Here is a 22,907-nt window from a genome sequence, read left to right as displayed (position 1 = left end):
AAAAAATGTTTTGGAGTGAGAGGCATATTGTGCATAGATTCAATTGGAAAGAAGCATGGAGAATACTCATGAAATAATGTAAGAAATGAAAAGCACAAAGTAGTTTGTGTTAGGCAAAGAATCAATTCAAGATAGGGTACTGTGGTAAGCATATCCAATCCTTACTGTTAAAAGGAAAAGTTAACTTAAGGAGGAAAGTGTGTGTTTGCATAGGGCAGAGGCATGGGACAGCAGAGTAAGGAATTCTGGAATTCTGCAAGGGGGAGTTAAGCTGTTGCTAAGAGACAGTTGAGCCTGGTGCTGGACCTTTCTCTCTCTGGTTTACCTGTAGGGACTGGCTGCCTTCTCTTGCTGGCTATCTTTCTATCTAGTCTGCTCCATCCTACCTGCTTCTCTACTGGCTGGTTGATAACTACAGAGCTTCCTGGTGTGATTCTGAACTGTCTGGGCATCTGTCTGTAAGATTGTGTCTGGTATCCTTTTGGATCCTGGAACTCTTCCTGGGCCCTGTCCTACCTGACTGCCAAATCCATTACCTCCATTACCATCAAAAGGGGGGGGGGGTTGGTTTGGTTAGTGAAGGTCTATTTACATTAGGGTCTGGGTCTTTAGACAGCTAAGTAGTTCAGTGTAGTCTGAATCCAAGAAGATTCTGGTTACAGGCCATTAAAATCTGGAGAGGTTTTAGGTAGTTGCATTAGATTAGACGATTCCAAATCCCCTTTCACCTTCCCTTCACTAATAAATCCATCATCTATTCTTAATATAACCTGGACTGTGTTTGTTACCTCAGGACAGGCTTTGCCTGGATAGGACCTGTTAGCTGGCCTTCCCAAAATTATTCTTCTGATACTTAACCATATTTAAACATTTAATAATATCCTCCCCAAACCACCCTACATTACATTACTCAGGTTTAGTTAAAACCATGAACATACTACATTTAGTAACCTGGTCTACAACTTAAGAGATGAAGGAATAATGGGAAATCATATCATTATTCCTATATTAATCTTTTATAAATTCATAATAAATTAAATCACTTTCAAAGTTATCCTTGAAATGTAAAAAGAAAAAATAAGTCAATAATGCTTGAACAAAGAGAAATGGGGAAGGATTTTTGTCTCAACCTACAGCTGAGATCTACAGAACTGATAAGTCTCATGAATATTGAGAGTCTATGTCACTTTTTCTTTCCTACTCTTCTCCCAAGGTCTTTTTCTCTTAATAGATGCTGTTTCCCCCTCTCCCCACCAGGACCAATGTGTATGAAGGTGAAAGGTTTGGGAATTGCCTGCCCATTTCCTCTATTGCTGACAGAGGAAAATAAACCTAAGGGAAAAAGATGAGCTGAACAGGGCTCCAGGGCCTTTCAACTACACCCATATAATTGTACTTCTTGTCTAGGAATAACCACTGTGTACACAGGGGTCTCGTGAGGGAAATCCTTTTTTTTTTATTATGAGAAGTGAATAAAAAGTAAGTTTATTTCAGCTTCAGTGAGAGAGATGAAGGTTAATCAAGAAGGAGATAAGTATTTACAAAAGACTTATTATGTGCTAGGAATTGTGCTGAGCACTTTCAAAAAATATTCTCATTTGATCCTCACAACTCTTCAAAGTTGATGCTGCTTTTATCCCCATTTTACATCTAAGGAAACAGAAAAAAAGAGGGACTCCTGGGGCCACATAGCTAGTGAGTATATGAAGTTTGTTTTGAATTTAGGTTTTCCTCCCTCTACGTCCTGCTCTCTATTCCGTGTACAACTGGCTATCTAAGAGGAGACCTGCTTGCTATTTATTCCTCACTTTCCTCCAATCTCAGAATCGTAACTTCTCATTTCTTCCTGGCTTCCATAGCTTCATTCAAGATTCAGAAAAAAAACACCTTTTACAGGAAGGTATTCCTAGCCCTACCTCATTCTCCCTTAGCTAGTTCCCTTTAAAATTACCCACATTTACACTGTATGTGTTTCCCATGTACATTGCCATTTGAATGTTTTCTCTCCCATTAGAATGCTAGCTCTTTGTGATCAGGACCATTTTGTCTGTTGGTTTTTCAATCTTACCTTGTATCCACAGTGCATAAAAGTGTCTGGCACATAGTAGATTCTTTATGAGAATTTTCAAAAATGGAGGTATATTGAGTATGAAATGCTTTGGAGAGATTTTGAGCTTTGGAGGCAGAGGGATAAACAAGGTACTTAGGTCACTTTGGGGGGAGCAGAGGAGAACCGAATGCCTGAGATAAATTATCTAAAAATAGCTGTAGGGGAGATATTTGTGGTCAGTATACACTGTGAGCTGGGTTTCGGCATTCATGTGGAGTAAGGCAGGGAGAAGGCCTGGTAAGTATCTAGATAATAGTCACTCTCACTATATAAATGATGTCCAGATCTATTTATCTAACTCTAGTATCTCTCTGGAATTTAATTCCCTCTTTACCAAATGTTTATTGAACATATCAGATTCTCACCATCTCTCTAGTTTAGGTTCTAATCACCCCTAACTTGGGTTTTTGAAATGATCTTGTTATTGATCTCTACGTGAAAGTGTCTCTTTACTCCAATTCATCAGTCATGTTCCAATCATCTCCTAAAGTCATTTAAATAAAACTGTAGGCATAACCATGTCCCCTTATCCCCAAAGCACTGAGACTTAATTGAAAAAAAATAACTTTCTAGATCCAACTCTCAACCTTAGCTGCTAATTTCATCTCCTCTAATGTTACCTTCTATCTAGTCTTTATATATTTTTATCACAAATTCTTATTTGCATACATTGACTTCTTCACTTGAATATAAGCTCATTGAGGGCTTCCACCCCTTGAATGATGAGACTACAATCAGGTAACATTAAAAGTGACATAATCATGAAAAATACTAGATCTCTAATTTCACATAATTTATTGTTCAGATCCCAACCTAACACCAATACACTTAGAATTAAAAGGGAAGAAGTTTGTTTAATAGAAATTCAGAAAGATGACATAACAATGTGGGGTAGACCAGTCCAAAAAGGGATTGTGGAGAAGGTGGAACTTTAGAATAACTTTTGACGTTTAGGTAGGCTCTAGATGAAGAGAAAAAAGCGTATGTCATCTGAGTGAAACAGCTAGAGGTAAGGCATGGGATTGAAATACTAACTTGATATTTTTAAGGAGTTAGCAAACTTTGAGTGTATACTGATAAGAGAAATCATATAACCTTAGTCAGTAGAGGGAAATAAACACTGATACATATGTTAGAGATTGTAGAAAGACATGAAAGGTAGAAATAAGAGACTCTACTTGACATGCTTTAGAAAAATAACATGTGAGAGATTAACAGGACCAGTATTTTCCACCTGCAGTGTATGAACTAAAAAAAGAAAAGAAAATTACATATCAACTTAATTGGTTTCCTTTATAATCCTCTATAATTTTATTTTCTGCATTTTATAACATTCTCTAAGAATGGATATATAGACTTTATCAACTTGCCAAAAAGATTCATCAAATACATACAGAGAAATAAGTATCATTGACCTAGATCTACTCTCTCTCACTCAACAGAAAATAAAGGACCATGGAAGGAAAATTACTTGGTCAAGGATGTAACACTAGTCATTAGATGACGGGAATGTAGAACCCATGTCTTCTTATATCCCTTTAACAGGGAAGAAGGAAAGAGGGAAGGAAATAAGCATTTATATTGTAACTATTATATTTGAGGTATTGATAAATGCTTTATAAATATTATCTTATCAGTCCTCAAAACAACATGGAGGAAGATGCTATCAATATCCCTATTTTACAATTAAGGAAACTGAGGCAGGGAGTAGTTAAGGTTCTTACCCAGGGTTATACAGGGTCTGGGGGATAGATTTGAACTCATCTTCTGGACATCAGGCCCAGAGATCTATTCACTGCACCACCCAAATGCCCTATAGATACAATATGGTCTTTCACTATATCATACTGCTCCCCTAGGTTCAAAATTTATTCCATGATTTTAATAACTTTCATTAATTTGCCTACTAGATCCTTTTTTCATATATTGTTTAAGAACTCTTACATTAAGCCTGTGTAAGAATGATCACAGATTCTAAAAGATGGAATCAATTAAAAAAATAAACAGGGTCAAATCAAAGTAAAAGTTCTGTCCCTAAGAAGAAACTATATATGAGACACAGAGAAATTCTGGATAAATAGAAAACAATCTGGAATTGTTGTTTCATAAGATCACAAGGTAAAATACAGCCTTCTGATAAACACGAGAAATACTTAGATTTTTGCTCTCTGGGAAGTAAAGCATATCTTTCTAATTTGAAGAAATGTGCACATCACTAAGATGAACAGAAAGATTTTTTTTTTGGTATACATTTGTAATAATGCATGATTCTTTCACATACTATTGAAAGGTAGATATGCCTTGTGATCGAAGTATCAGAGGCAGCATGGATATGTCTTATGATGTCCCTTTTCAAAGGGTTGGATATAAATATGTAGATAATAGATTTTTTATGTTAAATTTGTTGAAAACAAAAGCAAGAATGTCAAGTGCCAAACAGGATTTTTGTATTGTTCTAGCTATTTTCTTTCACTCCATTCTTCTGTCAAAATGAAAAAGGTCCATTTAGGACATCATTTTTAAAAGTAATACAAACAACATGCCCACAACACCTCTTTCTCCTTAAGGTTCTCAAAAGAGTTGAAGAAGGAAATATAACACCTCCTTTTTTTCCCCTCCAATTTCCACACTACTGCATTATATGTAACTACATGGGGGGTAGGGGGGATCAAATGCCTCAACTCACAGAAAGAATGTAGAGGCTAGATATGTTTAATTAAAATGATTCATGGGTTAGAGTCTAGCAAACTTTTTGTGTCTTCAGAAAGTCAGGATCATTCTAGTGTCTGCATTCTTTTGTTGAGGAAGGAAAGGAAATATAGTTTTATGGAAATAAGCAAAAATCTATATCCAGTCATATTTTCTTACCTTTTCATTTTTTTCTCTCTCTTCTCTTCCTCTCCTCTTCTCCTTTCCTCTCCTCTTGTGTTTTCTTCTTTAGTCTCTTTCCCTTCCCTCCCCAGTATTATACTCTTCTCTCTTCTTTCCTCTCTTTTCTTACTTTCTTCTTTTTTTAGCTCTAATTCATTTTTCAAAAGCAAAATTTATTCCCAGCAATTGACACCACAACCATTTTCACCAAGAAGCTGATATTTCTTTCTATCTAAATGTTGGTTAGACAGATTTATCCGGAAAGTAGGGTGTTTCAAATTTCTCTACTTGGAAGGCAATTTCTGACTTAGACTTCAGTAAGCCTCTTTTCTTGATCATCTATTCCAAACCATTAACATAATTTTATAGATAAAGAAACTTAAAATGAGAGGAGTGATGACTTACTCAAGATCACATAGGTAGTAAGTGACAAAGGTAGGAGTACTTGTTTATGGCATCACATTACGTTGGGGAATCTCCAAAAGAAAATAAATATTGTGGGCATTTGTTATATATACATATAAATACATGTATCTATGTATATTACATATGTGTATATATGTACACTCGTATTTGTGGGTCCTTAAATACTTTTATAAATGCACATGTGTGTTTGTATGTACACAATAGGGTTCAAATGCAAGTTCATATGCTCTTTACTACATTCAAACCATGGCAAGATACCAGTCTAACCTTTATGATATAGTGGGATTTGGGATAGCATACAATAAGATTATGAGTCACAAAGCTCTTTGTAAACATTTTGTCCAGCTTGTCTTTTTGTATAGAGAATTCATGAATAACAGGATTAGAAAAAGTTGGATACATTAGAGTCCAGTATACAATTCCTTAAATCATCACTCAGTAGGTAATACAAAGAAGAAATATAGGCCATTATTAAACAATATTTAATGAGTGGATTGGGGAAAAAAAACACCTGAGAAAAGATCAAATATAAGATCAATGTTATCAAACCATTTGCTAACAATCAAAGGAGTTAAAATTTTAATTTGTTCCTTCAATCAAAGCAGGTCAAAAACTGAATAGACTGCTTCAGAGTGAAATGAATTACCAATTGTTAAAAGATTTTAATATGATTAATTCTTTTTTTTTTTCGGCTTCTACTATGTTCTATAAACTTTATTAAGCAGAGGAAACATGAAGAAAAAAAATTAAGATAAAACAGATTCTGTTCTCAAGGAGCTTGCATTCTTGGGGTTGTACATGAGCAAATACAAAATCAAATTAAATGAATGGAAAGTCATTTCTGGGGTTCTGATGGGGAGAACCCTAGTAACTTGGGTAGGAATGAAGAATAATAGCCTGGTGAAGGAGTGGAGCACATGAGAACTCTAACATGAAGAGGAAAGAAAGAAGGGTATTTCAAATTTGAAGGACAGCTTGGACAAAGGTGATAAGGAAGGACATAAAATGTGTCTAATGTGAATAGCAAGTTGCCCAGTTTGACTACAGTGTAGTATGTGAAGGAGTGTGACATGAAATCAATCTGAAAAGATAGGTTGAAGACAGATGTCAAGGACTGTAACTTCCAGATAGGAATTTCTATTATATCAAGGAGGACCACTTCAAGTAGAATTTGCAGACCAACTGTCAAGGATATTGTGGAGCAGATTCCTATTCATATACAAGTTGGACCTAATATCTTGTTTAAGTCCATCCTAGTAGGGACAACTAGGTGGCATTATAAATAGAGTGCTTGGCAAAAGTCAAGAAAACCTGAATTGAAAAACAGCTTTAGACATGAACTAGTTCTGTAACCCTCATAAGTCTTTTAATGTCTATTTACTTAAATGGAGAATAAAATGGCAAATCACTCTACTATCTTTGCCAAGAAAGGCCCACATAAGTTGTGAAGGGTTATACAAACTGAATGACTCAATAACAATCAACCAATTTGAAGATCTTTTGAATCCTATTTTTTTAAAACAATGTATATTTGCATTCTTATCCTATGTCAGGAAAACCAAATAGTAAATATCAGGTAAACCAGAATTATCAATCTATGAAATAACAATAATAGAAGTTGTTATTCAGACACTTAAGATTTACCAATGACTTTACTAATAAGACTTTATTTTATCCTCATGACAACTTTGGGAGGTAAGTTCCATTATTACTCCCATTTTACAGTTGAATAAATTAAGGTAGGCACTGCATGTGACTTATCCAGGGTTACCCAACCCAGTTCATTATGCTTCTTTATGATTATCAATATCACCACATAGATAATAAAAGCTATTCATGTGTCACATTAAGTTTAAGTGCTTTATATATTTTAACTCATTTGATCCTCACAAAAACCCTGTGAGATAATTTTTATTAATACTTTCCACTTCAGCTTTGGCACAGTAGGTAGCACATCAGTCTTGCAAGCTGAAGGACCCAAGTTTGATCCTTGAAAGGAGGGTGTGGTATAGGAGGGTGTGGTATACTGGGAAAGGCTTCTGGAGACAAAAGAACTCCTTGACTTTGGATGGGGTCACCTCCCCACCTGAAGTGGATGTCTATTGTCTGGTGAAGTGGGACCTTCCCTCAGGGGGAAAACTCTCCTGTGACAAGGCCAAAACCTGGGGTTTCTACCCTCAAACTAAATCAACTGGGGATCTCTAGATTTCCATGTTGACATGGTAAATGTTGTTTTTCTATCATATTCATTCATGGATTAGTATATGGAGAACTAGTGACTCTTTCTTTTTCTTTTCAGGAAAGGAATCAATCCCAGGCAGTACCATGTCTGTCTTCAATAACTCTGCTCTTTATCCTCAGTTCCTTTTAACAGGCTTCCAAGGATTGGAAGCCAAGTATAGTCTGATCTCCCTTCCCATCTGCCTGATCTACATTATTTCGATTGCAGGAAACATCACCATCCTCTTCATCATTAGGACAGAGCCCTCACTCCACCAGCCAATGTACTACTTTCTCTCCATGTTAGCCCTGACAGACCTGGGTCTGTCTACTGTGACCCTACCCACTATGGTCAGTGTGTTTTGGTTCCATGCTCGAGATATCTCCTTTGTTGCTTGTGCAGTCCAAATGTACTTCATTCATGTGTTCTCTATCATTGAGTCAGCTATATTGCTGGCCATGGCATTTGACCGTGTTGTGGCTATCCGGGAGCCACTACGCTATTCAGCTATCCTCACTAATAGTATAATCATTAGGATTGGACTTGCCAGTGCTGGAAGAGCCCTTATCCTGGTCTTCCCAGTCCCTTTCCTCTTGAAAAGGTTGCAGTTTCATACCATCAGTACCCTTTCCTACCCATTCTGTTTGCACCAGGATCTTATCAAGCTGACAGTGTCCAGTCGGAGGATCAGCAGCATCTATGGTCTCATGGTAGTCATCTCTTCCATGGGACTAGACTCAGTATTGCTTCTTCTATCTTATATGCTCATCCTGGTCACAGTGTTGAGTGTTGCTTCTAAGACAGAGCGTTTCAAAGCTCTCAACACCTGCATTTCTCATATCTGTGCTGTGCTTACCTTCTACACACCCATGATTGGATTGTCCATGATACGTCGCTATGGGCAGAATGCTTCCCCAATGGTCCATGTGTTGATGGCTGATGTCTACCTGCTTGTCCCACCACTCATGAACCCTATTGTGTATAGTGTCAAAACTAAGCAGATTCGCCTGCGCATCCTCAAGAAGTTAAAAAAACAGAAGGAATAGGGGACTCATTGCTTTTTCTCCTTAATGGTGATAATCAAACCTCACTTTTACACGGCTTTTTAATCTTTTCCCAAAGAGTCATCATATATGTTATTACATTCCTAAGTTGACTTATTTTTTTATTGCTATTTTTGGTTTGTTTTCTTTCTGAAGCAATAGAAAATTGAGAAAATGAGAGCTAAAAAGGAGACCCGTGTTTAGATTAGGACAATAAAAAGAAGGAAGAAGCTTTGTCTACTAAATAAGAGATGGAAAAAAGTTCTTAAAGAAACACAAGGGTTGATTAAGCCATGTACAATAAAAAGTGTGCTAAGAAACAGATGTATTCAAAATTGGAATGGACTACCACTGAAACTGTGAGATCTTCATCACTTGAGAGAAGGAGAGAAGGAAGGATTCTAGATCAATAGTTAAGAGGAACTTTAGAAGTCACCCAATTCTCTCTCCTCATTTAAATATGAAGAAAATGAGATCCATGGAAATGAAGTGACTCCTCCAAGGTCAGAAAGATTACACAATAAATGGCTGAGAATCAATGCATATCTTCTAATACAAATCCAAAGCTTTTGTCATGAAAACATGCTGCCTTACTTTGATAATTTAAGATTATCAGGAGATTATCATTTATGTCCTTCCTTGAACACCTACTCTTATCTGCATGTGAGGGAAAGATAGAAGCTACCCCTAAGTATCTGGGGGAGGCAGTAGAGAGAAGAGTTGGAGAGGTTTTGAGAAATTAACCAAGTACTTGTGAAGAGATACTTTCTAAATTGTAGTAACATTGAATGCTTTATTTTTTAATTTATAAATTTTTTTCAATATTTTTTTTTATTTATACTTAGTTGTTTGTATGTTGTCTCCCCCATTAGACTGTGAGCTCCCTGGGGGTAGAGAACATTTTCTTTTTCTTTTTTTCCTTTGTATTCTGAATGATTAACTCAGTGCCTGGACTCATAATAAATATTCAATAAAGGTTTATTGACTGAAGAGGTAGTGATTTGTGGAAGTTTCTTGCAGTTTCCAGATGTCATACTTTAATTAATCTAATTGTTTTATGTGTGTTCATTCATCTTTAAGCCTATAAGTTTAATAAGGTTTTCTTTTTTCTTATGTAAAATTTACAGATTAGTATCTAAATTACTATTTAATGTTAAAAGCAAATAATAGTAATGACTACAATAATATGTGATTTCAATTGAATATATAATAAGAACTAAAACAATCATAATAATTACTGGCATGTGTGGGTTTTAAAGTTTACAAAGCACTTTAAAGCATTTTCTTAACAATAATAACAAAAAATTTCCACAACCTGGGGAAACCTACTTGTATGAATTTTTCTCTCCAAAATATGTAGGAAAAGGACTCTGAATTCAGATACCCACATGATTAAGTTTAGGACAGTAACATATATGTTGGACAGACAGCCAATGAAGGCATGGATATGTATTTGTTTTTTTCCTCTACTGTGCACAGTAAAAAAAAAAAATTAGACCCTTAATAAAAACATGTTCATTATTGTACATTGTACTCAGAAAAAAGTACATTTTAAAAATAAATTTATATGTACATGAATTAAATATGGGCTAAAAATGAGAAAATTTATGAATAAGTAAACAAGAAAATAAATACATGAAAAAGAAGGAAAGAAAGACAAACCATATATTGTGTATAAGACATGAAACTTTATATGAAATATCTGTTCTATACTCTTGTGACTCACTGACTCAGGTACAAAATAGATAAAAGAAGCCATTGCTCTGATTATTTGTAATAATGACTCTTTTTATGTGGACTGTATTCCTATTTCCCTCACTTACATAAATCCTGAGCTAATTATTGTCCAGAATCTATATGAATACATATACATATATATATGGAGAGAGAGAGAGACAGAGACTATATCTATAAACACATATCATCGTAGGCTACTATAAGCATCTCTTTAGGGTTCTGAGCTAATTCTTTGAGAGATCTTGTTCCCCAAGTTTTATATCTAAACAATTTCCTCTAAACTCTTTGTAATTTGTCTTCCTGTATGTGGCAAGGAGAAGCCTCTGTATCAGCATAAAACTTTTGACTAGTGAAATGACAAATCATCAGAAAACATTCCCAGCAATAGTCATAATAATCATTCTACTTTCTACCATGATTTCCTTACAAAAACTCTATGATGTAGGTATTATGTTAGGTATCATAGTCTATCAATTTTGATTAGTGATCATCAGTGAGAAAGGGTAGGACATGAGAAACCAGGACTCTGAGCAAGGTCAAAGGGGTAGCCATATATTAGACTAACGAATGTGCTTCATTGATGTGAAGTCACAATTGCGGAAACAGTGAAAAACATAACCAATAAGGTATGTAAACTAAACAGAGGGCATGAAAGAGCAGGACTAAGAAGCTCTGTCCATTGCTGGTTGGTCATTCTGGTTGGACAGTGGTAATTGTGACAATCAAATGAAATTGTGTGTGACTTGTCAAAATTGCATGACTGTGGGCGAGTCAATTAACCCCTACTTGCCTCAGTTTTCTCAGCTATAAAATGGGGATAATAACAGCAGGGTTATTGTGATGATTGTGAAAACAAATGATATAATATTAATGAAAGGCATATGGTACTTACAGTGCCTGGAACAGGGTCAACAATATATAAATGCTTATTCCCAAAAGCAAAGATATATGTAAAGCACTGTATTAAATATGAGATGAATTTTGGAGAACTACATCATTGTGAGCTATCAGCATTACTTGGCCTGTCTTCTACTGGCTGAACAGCTGATTAAAAGGATCAACTAAGCTCCAAGTACCTCCAAGTGCATTTGTCTTAGTATCAGTAGAGATCCCAATTGGGAGACAGTTTAAAGAAGTAAGGGGAGGACAAGTAAATACAATTCAGAGAGACACTTTTCAATGATTATGGGTTGGGCAAATCCAACAACAATGCCAGTAGGAATAGGAAATTTTCGAGGACTCAAAGACATGACCCTATTCTGAGAATTGAGTAATCTATTGAAATAATAAATCATATTCTGTGTCATTTAATCCTTTTAGGAAGAAATTCCAGCTGGGAATAGAGGCATTTGCCAGGAGGAGCAATATTCCAAGGTATTATCTGTCATTGAATATTGAAACTAATAGGGGGCAGCTGGTAGCTCAGTAAATTGAAAGCCAGGCCTAGAGATGGGAGGTTCTAAGTTCAAATCTGGCCTGAGATACATCCCAGCTGTATGACCCTGGACAAGTCACTTGACCCCCATTGCCTATTTTTAACACTCTTCTTCCTTGGAGCCAATACACAATATTGACTCCAAGACAGAAGGTAAGGATTTAAAAAAAAGAAGAAAATAAAAAAAGAAAATAATAGTTCAGGATCACTCTGGGGGAACTTCAAGTGAGTAATAACCCCATAACTAACAGATGAAGAGTTGGTAAGAGGGATGAAAAAGGAAGGTGTCTCCTAAAATAATTTCCTTGTCCTGAATTTGCGAATGATTCCTGCACGGATCTGCTTGGTCCTGACACTGTAGACAACTGGATTCAGTACAGGTGGAAGAAGTAAGTAGATATCAGCCATGACAATGTGAATGGTGGGAGACAAGTGCCTCCCAAAGCGGTGTACCATAGAAACACCAATTACAGGCACAAAGAAAATAAGTACCACACAGATATGTGAGACACATGTGTTTAGTGCCTTGAGCCTCTCCTCATGGGATGCAATGCTCAGAACAGCATAAAGAATCAGCAGATAGGAGAGTAAAATGAAGACCGAGTCTATGCCTAAGGTGACAATAACCACACACAATCCATAGATGCTATTGACCCTAGCATCTGAACATGACAACTTCAATACATCCTGGTGGAGACAGAAGGCATGGGAGAGAGTGTTGGCACGACAGTAGTGATACCGTTGAAGAAGCAGGGGTGTGGGTAAGACAACCCCCATACTCCTCAGTAAGCAGGCCAGTGCAATATTGCCAATGACACGATTGGTGAGGATAGTGGAGTACTGTAGTGGGAAGCAAATGGCAACAAAGCGGTCAAAGGCCATGGCCAGCAGCACTGAGGATTCCAAGAAGGTGAAGGTATGGATAAAGAAGAGCTGGGCATAGCAGGCACTTGCTTGAATCTCTTGCGTGTTTTGCCATAAAACTCCAAGTATGGTGGGCAGTGTAGACAGTGACATGCCCAGATCAGTCAAAGCCAGGATGGACAAGAAGTAATACATGGGCTGATGGAGAGAGGGCTCTGTCCAGATAACAGCTAGGATAGTGACATTCCCTCCAAAAGCCACAAGGTAAGCAAGGCAAAAGGGGAGAGACAGCCATATATGCACTGATTCAAGTCCTGGGAAACCTTTCAAAAGGAAAATAGGATCCGTGATATCACTACTGTTTGACAATGCCATGATTGGCCTGGGGATGCCTCAAGAAGGAAAATGCTTGGCCTGCCAGAGTGAAAAAGAAGTCACAATGTCAACAGCTGAAAAGGGGTCCTCTATGTTCATCCATTGAAATACACTTAATTGTCTACTTAGAGGTTGAGGTTAGACATTAGCAAGAATTTCCTCAATGTGGATAAATGATCATATTTAGGATGTATAAAATGTCATACTCAGGCTGAAATTTTAAATGACCTGGGACTTTTCAGATCAGAATTATATTCCTTTCAGTCAAACACTAGTAAAAGTTTTAGAGTCAAAAGGGAATGTAAAGAAATTTTGACATATTGACACTACAATATGACAGAAACCAAAACAAAAGTAAGAGTAAGAATATGTCAAAATGATCATAAGACAAAAAATTGGGCTGTTGTATATATATGAGTTCTGTTTATAGCAAATGGAGATAGCACAAGAATCTAGGTAGAAAGGTCATTGACTAGATTTAGGAGTTGCTGTTCTTCAATCACGTCTGATTCTGTGATCGCATTTGGGAATCTCTTGGCAAAAACGCTGTAGTGATTTTCCATTTTCTTTTCCAACTCATTTTACAGAAGAGAAATTGAATGACTTACTCAGAGTCACATAGCTGGTAAGCCAGATTTGAACTGAGGAAGATTAGTCTTCCTGACTCCAGACCCAGTGATCTAACCATTGTGACACCTAGACTCCCTAGAATCAGGAGTCTAGGGATTAAATGCCACCTTTGATCTTAATTACTTCAGTGACCTTTGACAAAGCAATTTACCTCCTCAGGCCTCACCTGCTTCTGTAAAATAAGAGGATTGGATTGGATGCCCTCTAAGGGTTCTTCCAACTCAAAATCCATGATCCTCTGAAGGATAGCAAGGAAGGCTGATATAATAAAGACTACAGGAGTTGGACATGAAGACTGTGGCTCACTGCCTTCTGATACTTCTTATCTGTGTGAGGAACACTACCTAAATGATGAACATAACACCTTTCAGCCTGTTTTCTCATCTTTATAATAATACTTACACCACTTAACTCAAACAGCTGCTGTGATGACTAAAAGACATGATCTTTCTGGCTACTTTTAAATCTCATCTAAAATCCTACCACTGTTTATAGGAGAACTTCTCCAACCCCATCCCCCTTAATTCCAGTGCCTTCCCTCCATTATTTCCTATTTATCATGTATAGAACCTGCTTTATATATATGTGTGTGTGTGTATACATTTACATATGTTTCCATGTTGTTTCTCCCTATTAAATTTTTAGCTCTTTGAGGGCAAAAACAATTTTTTGCCTCTTTTTGTGTCTCCAGCACTTAACACAATGCCTGGCATAATAGTAGACATAGCAGGTGTTTTAAAAATACTCACTGAATAAATGAAAGCATATGAATTTGGCTCTCTTGAATTTCTTTTTTCCTTTATTTTTTCCTTATGTCCTAATATGAGAGCAAGATATATATATATATATATATATATATATATATATATATTATTTTTTACTCTCTCCATCACATCCCCCCTTATTGAGAGGACAGTTTGAGATAGGTTATTACATTTGCAGTTATACAAAACATATTGTCATATTACTCATATTGTGAAAGAAAATAGACAAAAATAACACCAAGAAAAAAAAGAAAATTAAAAAATGTATCTTTCAATTCAAATTCAAACTCCATCAATTCTTTCTTTGGAGTTGGATCACAATTTGCATCATGAGTTCTTTGGAACATTGTACTGCTGAGAAATAGCCAAGTCATTCACATTTGAGATGATCATTTTTTTTCTGAGGATACCTTGGTTGTTTGGGTCAGTTGTCTCAGCCCCAGTTCATATGAAATAGTGTTCTCTGTACTGTTAAACATAGTTCTCAGTAGCCTTTCCAGTAGCCTTTCCAATCAAGTCATTGCTTTCACCTAACCTTGAATGTGTATCTCATTGTTTCATTGTTTAGCTTGATTAAAGTGTTTTAATTATAGAGCATGTTCATGTCTGTTAAAATTACCTTTGATGTTATAGAAAAATAATGAGCACAGCACCACTTTCCACTTTAGTCTGTATATTGCAAACCAATATTAACACTGTATATTAGTCTGCCTTTGATTCCATCTGAATAAGGAACGTCATCAGTTTTTCTTACTCATTAATTCAGTCAAAACATCAGACCCAAAAATCTTTTCACGTCACTCTATTGCAATACCTACCTCACTCCCCAGGCTCTATATTAACCCAGAGAGCAACCTTCCCTGATCTGTTGAGGGGAGTGACTGGAAGAAGATGAAAAGAAGAAAGAAAAATGTTGTTACTTAAGTTAATAGAATTATCTCCTGAATTCACCTTTGACCAGATATAAATGAGAATATTTGGAAGAGTACTTAACCTGGAGTCCCTGTCTTTAAAATAATACATATACATATGTGTATGCATACTTATACATATACATATATATGTAACTTGATTTCAATGTATTTAACTTCCTTTGCAATCCTATGTATTTTAGTTTGTGTTTTAAAAACATTGTTCAGTGGAAAGACCTCCAGGAATTGATGCAGAGCAAAAGGAGCAGAACCAGGAGAACATTGTACACAGAGACTGATACACTGTAGTACAATCGAATGTAATGGACTTCTCTACTAGCAGCAATGCAATGACACAGGACAATTCTGAGGGACTTATAAGAAAGAACACTATTCACATCCAGAGAAAGAATTGTAGGAACAGAAGCACAGAAGAAAGACATATGATCAATTACGTGGTTTGACAGGGTTATGATTGGGGTTTTGGCATTAAAAGATCACTCTATTGAAAATATGAATACTATGGAAATAGATTTTGAACAATAGATGTATAATCCAGTGGACATGCTTGTCAGCTCTGGGAGGAGGGAGGGGAAAGGGGGTGGAATTGTGAATCATATAACCATAGAAAAAATTCTAAATAAATAAATAAAAAGAAAAAATTTAAAAATTGTTCAGAGAAAGGTTCTTATTAAATTTCATCAGATTGAAAACAGATCTTAGTTAAAAGAAAGGTTAAGAACACTGGAGTCTTAGAAGTAGAATTTAGGGGCAGCTGGGTAGCTCAGTGGATTGACAGCCAGGCCTACAGAAGAGAAGTCCTAGGTTCAAATCTGACATTAGATACTTCCTAGCTGTTTGACCCTGGGCAAGTCATTTAATTCCCATTGCCTAGCTCTTACCACTCTTCTTCCTTGGAACCAATACTGAGTATTCATTCTAAGGTAGAAGGTAAGAATGTTTTTTTTAATAGAATTTAAATTACTACCTTTATTATACCTGGGAACACACACATAGACACACACAGACACAAGGATATACTTACTTATATATCTATATCTCTACATACTTTCTCACAACCTCAATAACAAGACCTGAATATCAAAACAGAAAGAAAATGAAAGTTCTTTGCACTTGTATGATTGAAATACTAGCTGGGGGCAGGGAGCATAAATAGCCTTAAATAAAATGATTAAAGATCAGACAAATGCCATTTCCTAACTTCCTTAATTTTGACGTCTTGTTAAATTTTTTCCATTCATTTGGCTTAAATTGTTACAACTAGACTTTTCACTAAGCAAATTTTGCCAATTCTTTTGCCCTGTTACCTAATGTAATCTGATTATGTTTCATAAATGTTTATTTTTAAATTGCATTGTTACTTTCTTGAATACTCCATCCTTTACTCATGAAGTTCTATACTCTTGATGTGAATACATAGCATTATATGCTGTGTATTCAATCTTTGTAGTTGTCTTTTTTTTTTTAATTTACCTCATATATAACTTGGTTAAGTAGACAGCTGAGATTTCAATAGAATCAAGTGAAATGTGTAAAAATTAAAATGTGTGCTTTTGAATTTGAAATATACAGTCATTGATCATATAGTATACTTTATACAAATAAGTTATTTTAAAATACCGTGTCTTATAAAGACTGACATTTCTAATAAAAGAATAAACAAAAGACAAAAAAAAAATTAAAAAAAATTTTGACGTCTTGATACAATACCGCTTCCATACCTCAGAATCTTCGCTCCGATAAATGGTTTTGTCACTCATTTCAAACCCCTGGGTTTATATGTTCAGCAAAACCTTGATACCAACCAAGCTTGAATATTTTGCTTTCTCCCTGGCTCTAAAACTAGGTAGAATTTTGTCTAGTCATTAACAGATGTCCATTCCCTACCTCCATTCCTATTTGTTTCTAAGTCTCTTTCAAATTCAGTGTAGCTTATTTAGAGGATGCTTTTGTTTTAACAAAGTATTTATTCATTCAGAAAACCTATTTGGGTAAACTAGGGGAAAAATCTGTGAAATGCCCAGGATCCTCTCCTAATTGACCCACAGGTCTGTTTCTTTGAAAAGGGGGAGAGGTTAAAACAGACCAGATAGATCTTCAGTTTCTGGATTGTTACTTAGGTAAGCCTCAATCTTTCTTTGCCCAACACCCAGTATGGACCACCTGACCTACTGAAGAAACTTTCTTTTTCTATTCTCCAGTCTCCACGAGTCTCTGATATAGACAAATGTCTGGCAGAGTCAGAGAACATAAGGGAGTCCTATTTATGTCTAGAATAGAGGCATTTTCTCTGACTTAGACAAATAGTCTGGATGGAGGACAATAGCATGAGGTGGGTCTGATTATGAATTCTGAGTTTCCAGATTTAGTACCTTCCTTCTACTGCTCTCCAGCTCTTAATCCCAGATCTCAGTTCTACTTCAGCACCAGGAATAGCTGAAGCTTTCAGAGCTACTTCAAGAGCTGTTTGTGAGGTGGGACTTGGAGAGGGGGGTGCAAATGGAGATATTATGCCTCTTCAAGTAGGACTTTTTTATTTTTTTTTGGAGAGAGAAGAATAATGTTTGGAGTTCTAATCTTTAGCTATACTTCTAGTTCTCTCACTCTTTCTCCTCTACCACAAAATGGGTCCCCTTTCACTTAAACTTTCACTTAGAACTAACATGAGGGATCACCTAGTCTGAACAATTTATTTTTCAGATGAGGAAACTAAACCTATAAAGGGCTACTGTACTGGTGTCATAAGACCCAGCTTTTCCATTTACTAACTCTGTTATTAAGTGGTAAGCTTTTTTACAAATGTGTCCATCAGTTTCCTTGTCAATAAAATGAGAACATAGAGGTGTTGCTCCATTGAGAAGTACTTCTACCTGTCTCTGTTGGTCACTGTACTCTGGAACAGAGATCCTGCCAAAGCCTCGAACAACCCAGCTGACAAGATGCTGTGATTTCCCGTGTCCTTTCTCTGAATAACGCAGACTACACTTCTAGCTCTCCAATAAGCATCTCTATAAGGGTTCCAATTCCCTGTTGTGGGGTCTACTTCCAGTCTCCTGGGTCCCCAGAGTTGAATAGAATATAAACAACTGTTAACTCAAGCTGTACCAGGGCCCAAAGTTCTCTTATTAGCATCACCTGCCTATCAAGTATTCAACAAAACATGCACTGAGGTCACAATAGAGACCCTCAAGAAAAACTTTTGGATAGTCCCCCCCTGCCCACATGCCCCCTTTCTCATGTTTGTCTGTTTTTTTTCCCTCTCACAATCTTTGTAGCACCATTTCATTGTGGGAGGGGAGTCTCAACAGCAATATTGGCAATGAGCTCATATTTTGGACCAAATTCTAGGTGTCTTGATTAATTAAGTACACTCATAAAATCACCTACTCTAAGAATTGCAAGGTATCACAGTAGCCAACTAATCTAACTCATACCTGAAGAGAATACACTTTATGGAATACTTGATGTAAAACAAAACAAAAAGCACCTAACATATTCCTAGAGCTTGCTAGTGAGGTCTCATTACCTTTCCAGGATGTTGATGAAAGAAAAAAAAGATATATATATATATATATAATTTTCCCTTTGGGGTATTGAACCTAAATTAAAGTGGCAAAACTCAGGATAAAGAATTTAAAAGGGCTTATTCAATTATGTCAAGGTGATAACTTCAATGGAGATCAGATCAAATTTCAGGATGTCCCAGCTTTTTATAACAACATTTTGATAACAAGACAAATTTTGATAGGTTCCCATCAGCAAAAAAGGTGGATCAGTACTGCTCATTTCCTTTTGAAGTATGTAACACTTTGCACTAGTAGGGTTTTGGAGATGAAACTTCCTACTCTGGTGGCCATGTGTTTTAGCAATGGGATAACAGACAGTTTTCACAAAAATAAAGGCAGACCTAACAATTAGAAAAAAAAAAACGAACATTAATTCCTCCTGGGTAGGCTGAATCAATTAAAAAAATGACAATTCTTCCAACTTTTATTTACTTATTCTGTGCCATATGGATCAAATACTCCAAAATTATCTCATAAACTAGAAAACATAATAACAAAATCATTCTGGAAAAACAAAGGCACTACAACAGTGATATCAAACCTTTTAGATACCGTGAGCAATGCCCAGCTCCCCTGATCGAGTGCCAAGTGGGCACTTCCACCTTACCCCTCACAGGATAGGGAATGAGTGCTACTATTGAGTTGCTGGGCAGAGGGGCAGTTGATATGAAAAAATGTCCTCGGGTGGAGTGGAGATGGGGAAGGGAGCTTCTCTGCCTAAGTTCCTCTGTCTTTCTAATCACAAACTCTGACAGACAATATCAAGTGTGTCCACAGAGAAGGCTTGCAAATCTTCTTTGGCACATGTGCCATAGGTTCACTCACCACGGCCCTAGAATATCAAGGCAACTAATGAAAAAATATGAATGAACAATGACACTGTCTAAGAAATGGATTGGAGAATCAATGGAATAGATTAGGCACTCAACAGTAAGTGACCATAGTAACCTAGTGTTTGACAAACTCAAAGATACAAGCTTTTGGAAAAAGAACTCAGCATTTGACTAAAGCAATTAGGAAAACTGGAGAATAGAATGGCAGAAATTAGACAATATCTCTTATTATATGCCAAGGTAAAATAAAAATGTATACATGATATGGAAATAAAGTGTGATATCATAAAAAATTATGAGAGAATAGTTTTCCTGTCCGACCTATGGATAAGGGAAGAATTTAGGTCAAAACAAAAAAGAGCATTATGATATAAAAGAGATAACTGACTGCATTAAATTTTTTCTACAAACAAAAAGAAGTGCAATCAAAATTAATTGCAAAAGTAAACTGGTATAAAATCTTTATAACAAGTTACTTTGACAAAGGCTTCATTTCTCAAATATATGAAGAACTGAGTCAAATTTATAAGGATACAAAGCATTTGTTACATCTTGAAGGAAAATGGTGATTTGAACAGGGAACATGGTTTTTAGGAATGGGAGGGACTGTTAATAGGGAATGGAAAGCAATCAACTAGTTTTAATCATATTAAAGGTGAGGAATGTAAAATAAAAGTTGGAAGGGTAGGTGGTGGACCTTCAATGCCAAGGTACAGAGTTTGGGTATGGAGATAAAACAACCTAGAGAAAGCTATAGCTTTTAGTCAGCTGGGCCCCAAATGAGGAAATTTGAATTCAAATCTGGTCTCAAGACACTCATTGATCTTCTATTTTCCTCACTTTCTCATCAATAAAAAGGTGTCTGATACTAATTATTTGGGATCTTGGTTTCCACATCTATAAAATGTGAAGATTGGCTTAATTGACTTCTTGGGTACCTTCCAATTCCACATCTATGATCTTAAAGGATAAATGTTCTCTGTAGCCACTACATGAACACTGAGCTGGAACCAGGACAGGAAGAGTCAATGATTAGCTAAAGCTTCTGGGAATAATATTCAGTGATTTGAAGGTGACTAGCAGCTTTCACTGGCACCAGGCCCTGGGCTTCTGAGCAGTGGAATGAGACACTAAGGTAGTAAGTATTGTTCAGGGAACTGGGCCAGGGCAGGGAAAGGAGGAAGGTCAGTCTAGTGTGGTCAGAACAGTGTTGATTCCCAAGATCAAGAAAGGACACAGAAGCATTTATGTATATGACAACTGACTTGGTCATAATTCTCAAATGTAGCTGAATCTGAACCTGCATCCAGCCCTTTATTTCTATCCCTACCATATATGTTTTACCAACAGGCCACTCCTCACAAAGCACAGACATTAGGACTGAGCTGCAGAATACTTGGGCATCACAATCTGGGTACACTGTTACCCTCAATCTCAGTCCCTTGCCATGTGTGCATTTGTGTGTGTATGTGTGCACATGTACCTGTGTGAGGCAGGAGGGGTATATCTACCTTTGTGATCCATTCACTGATAGGACCAAGAAAAGGTCTTAAGTGTTGAAAAAAAAACAGAAATAATGGAACATATCCAGAGTGGACCTATGTAGAGTTACTGTACAAAAAAAAAAAATACATCTCCATATTCTGTTTCAATAACCTAGAAAATAGTGAGAAGGATGCTTTTGTAGGAGTTCCCCAGGAATGTGAAAATCTATCCAAGGTTTTCTGGTTTGGCTATTTCCCAATGTTCCAAATATCAACCACTCCTTTCCCCTTTTTTCTCCCATTTACAAAAAAAAAAAAATTCCATAATAATCAGGAAATTATTTTGTTGTTTTCCCCTTCCCTGGTATTATCATTACCTCCCTCATTTTTTATTCATTGATTCAATTACACCCATTTACCCTCCCTTTCCTTTTCTCTTAATACCCTCAGAACATAACCAATCCACTCTACTCAACTTTTAAAGGAAGAATAAGTAGGATACTTTTGGAAGTAATATGTACAATTTATTTACATCCTCTAAAAAATAGCAATAAAAAATGGACAATTCAGTTTCCTAAATATATATAACTCTTTTTTGTGTTCTGTTCTTTATATGAAAATGTTTGACTTCATTGTCAAAATTAAACCATTCCCTGCCCTTTGGGTCTTAGCTCCACTAGGCCTCAAAGAAAACATATTTTTCTATGAATTACTGATTTCCTTCCTGGGTTAGGAAAATTCTGCAGAAATGTATCCATTTTCAACAAGTCTAAAAACTTCAGAATCTTCTCTGGGATTCATACTCTGAGGGTTAGAGAAAGAAAAAAATGGTTATGTCAAGGAAATGAAGACTAAAGTAAGGGGAAGTGGTATACTTACTTCCTCTCCCTTTCCTCCCTCATCCCACATAAGAGAATCTGAGTTTTAGCTCAATGACTAAACTACCCAAGGTTAGTGGTGTAAATGGGTTATCCCACATTGAAGACTGTATACAGTATACATTTTTACACATCAAGAGTATTCCAAAACAAGCATATAACGCTCTCTTTCATCAAGAGACAGCTAGGTGCCAGAGGATGGAGCTCTGTTCTTATAGTAAGGAAAACAAGTTCAAATCCAGCCTGTGTGACCTTGGGAAAGTCACTTAATCTCTGCCAGTTTTCTCAACTGAAAAATGAGGATGATAGTACCTCCCCCTTCTCCCTACCAGGGTTGTTGTGAGGAGAAAATATTACCTTGGTACATAGTAAGTTCTTAAATCCTATGCTATTCCTTCCTTTTCCTTGTCCTTCCCTTCCTTTCCTCTAGACTAGGGGTTCTCAACCTGTGGTTTGTAGCAATGAGAATACATAATGCATATCAGGTATTTACATTCTGAGTCATAACTACAGCAAAAATTTTGTAGTTTTGAAGTAGCCACCAATAATTTTTTGGTTTGGGGTCACCACAACATGAGGAACTGTATTGTGGGGTCACAGAATTAGAAAGGTTGAGAACCACTGCTTTAGGCAGACAAATACCATGGAAAACTATTCTGAGGTCATTAGTAAACCAAAGCATGACAGTGAGAGTGTTTATTATTTTCACCCATTTCTTTTCCATGTGCTGACCTGAAT

The 22,907-nt window shown here is 36.4% G+C and overlaps 2 protein-coding genes across 2 annotated transcripts; one reads left to right on the top strand and one right to left on the bottom strand.

Annotated features, from left to right (window-relative positions):
• The first annotated feature begins 293 nt into the window (after window positions 1–293).
• LOC100020356 (olfactory receptor 51G2-like) lies at window positions 294–9,667 on the top strand. Its single transcript, XM_056795079.1, has 2 exons — window positions 294–1,695; window positions 7,707–9,667. The coding sequence occupies exon 2, from the start codon at window positions 7,733–7,735 to the stop codon at window positions 8,672–8,674; it is 942 nt and encodes a 313-aa protein (XP_056651057.1). The 5' UTR covers window positions 294–1,695; window positions 7,707–7,732; the 3' UTR covers window positions 8,675–9,667.
• Window positions 9,668–12,134: 2,467 nt separating this feature from the next.
• On the bottom strand, window positions 12,135–13,082 carry LOC100020327 (olfactory receptor 51L1-like). Its single transcript, XM_001372833.4, has one exon. It carries the CDS (start codon window positions 13,080–13,082, stop codon window positions 12,135–12,137), a length of 948 nt encoding a protein of 315 aa, XP_001372870.2.
• Window positions 13,083–22,907: the final 9,825 nt, after the last annotated feature.

This window comes from Monodelphis domestica, chromosome 4 (genome assembly GCF_027887165.1).
Source record: "Monodelphis domestica isolate mMonDom1 chromosome 4, mMonDom1.pri, whole genome shotgun sequence".
Lineage (NCBI taxonomy): Eukaryota > Metazoa > Chordata > Mammalia > Didelphimorphia > Didelphidae > Monodelphis > Monodelphis domestica.
Note: the sequence above shows the minus strand (reverse complement) of the source record. Positions and strands in the feature narration are given on the sequence as shown.

Coding starts and splice junctions, on each gene's coding strand:
- LOC100020356 (XM_056795079.1), top strand. CDS start 7,733: ATGTCTGTCTTCAATAACTCTGCTCTTTATCCTCAGTTCCTTTTAACA.
- LOC100020327 (XM_001372833.4), bottom strand. CDS start 13,082: ATGGCATTGTCAAACAGTAGTGATATCACGGATCCTATTTTCCTTTTG.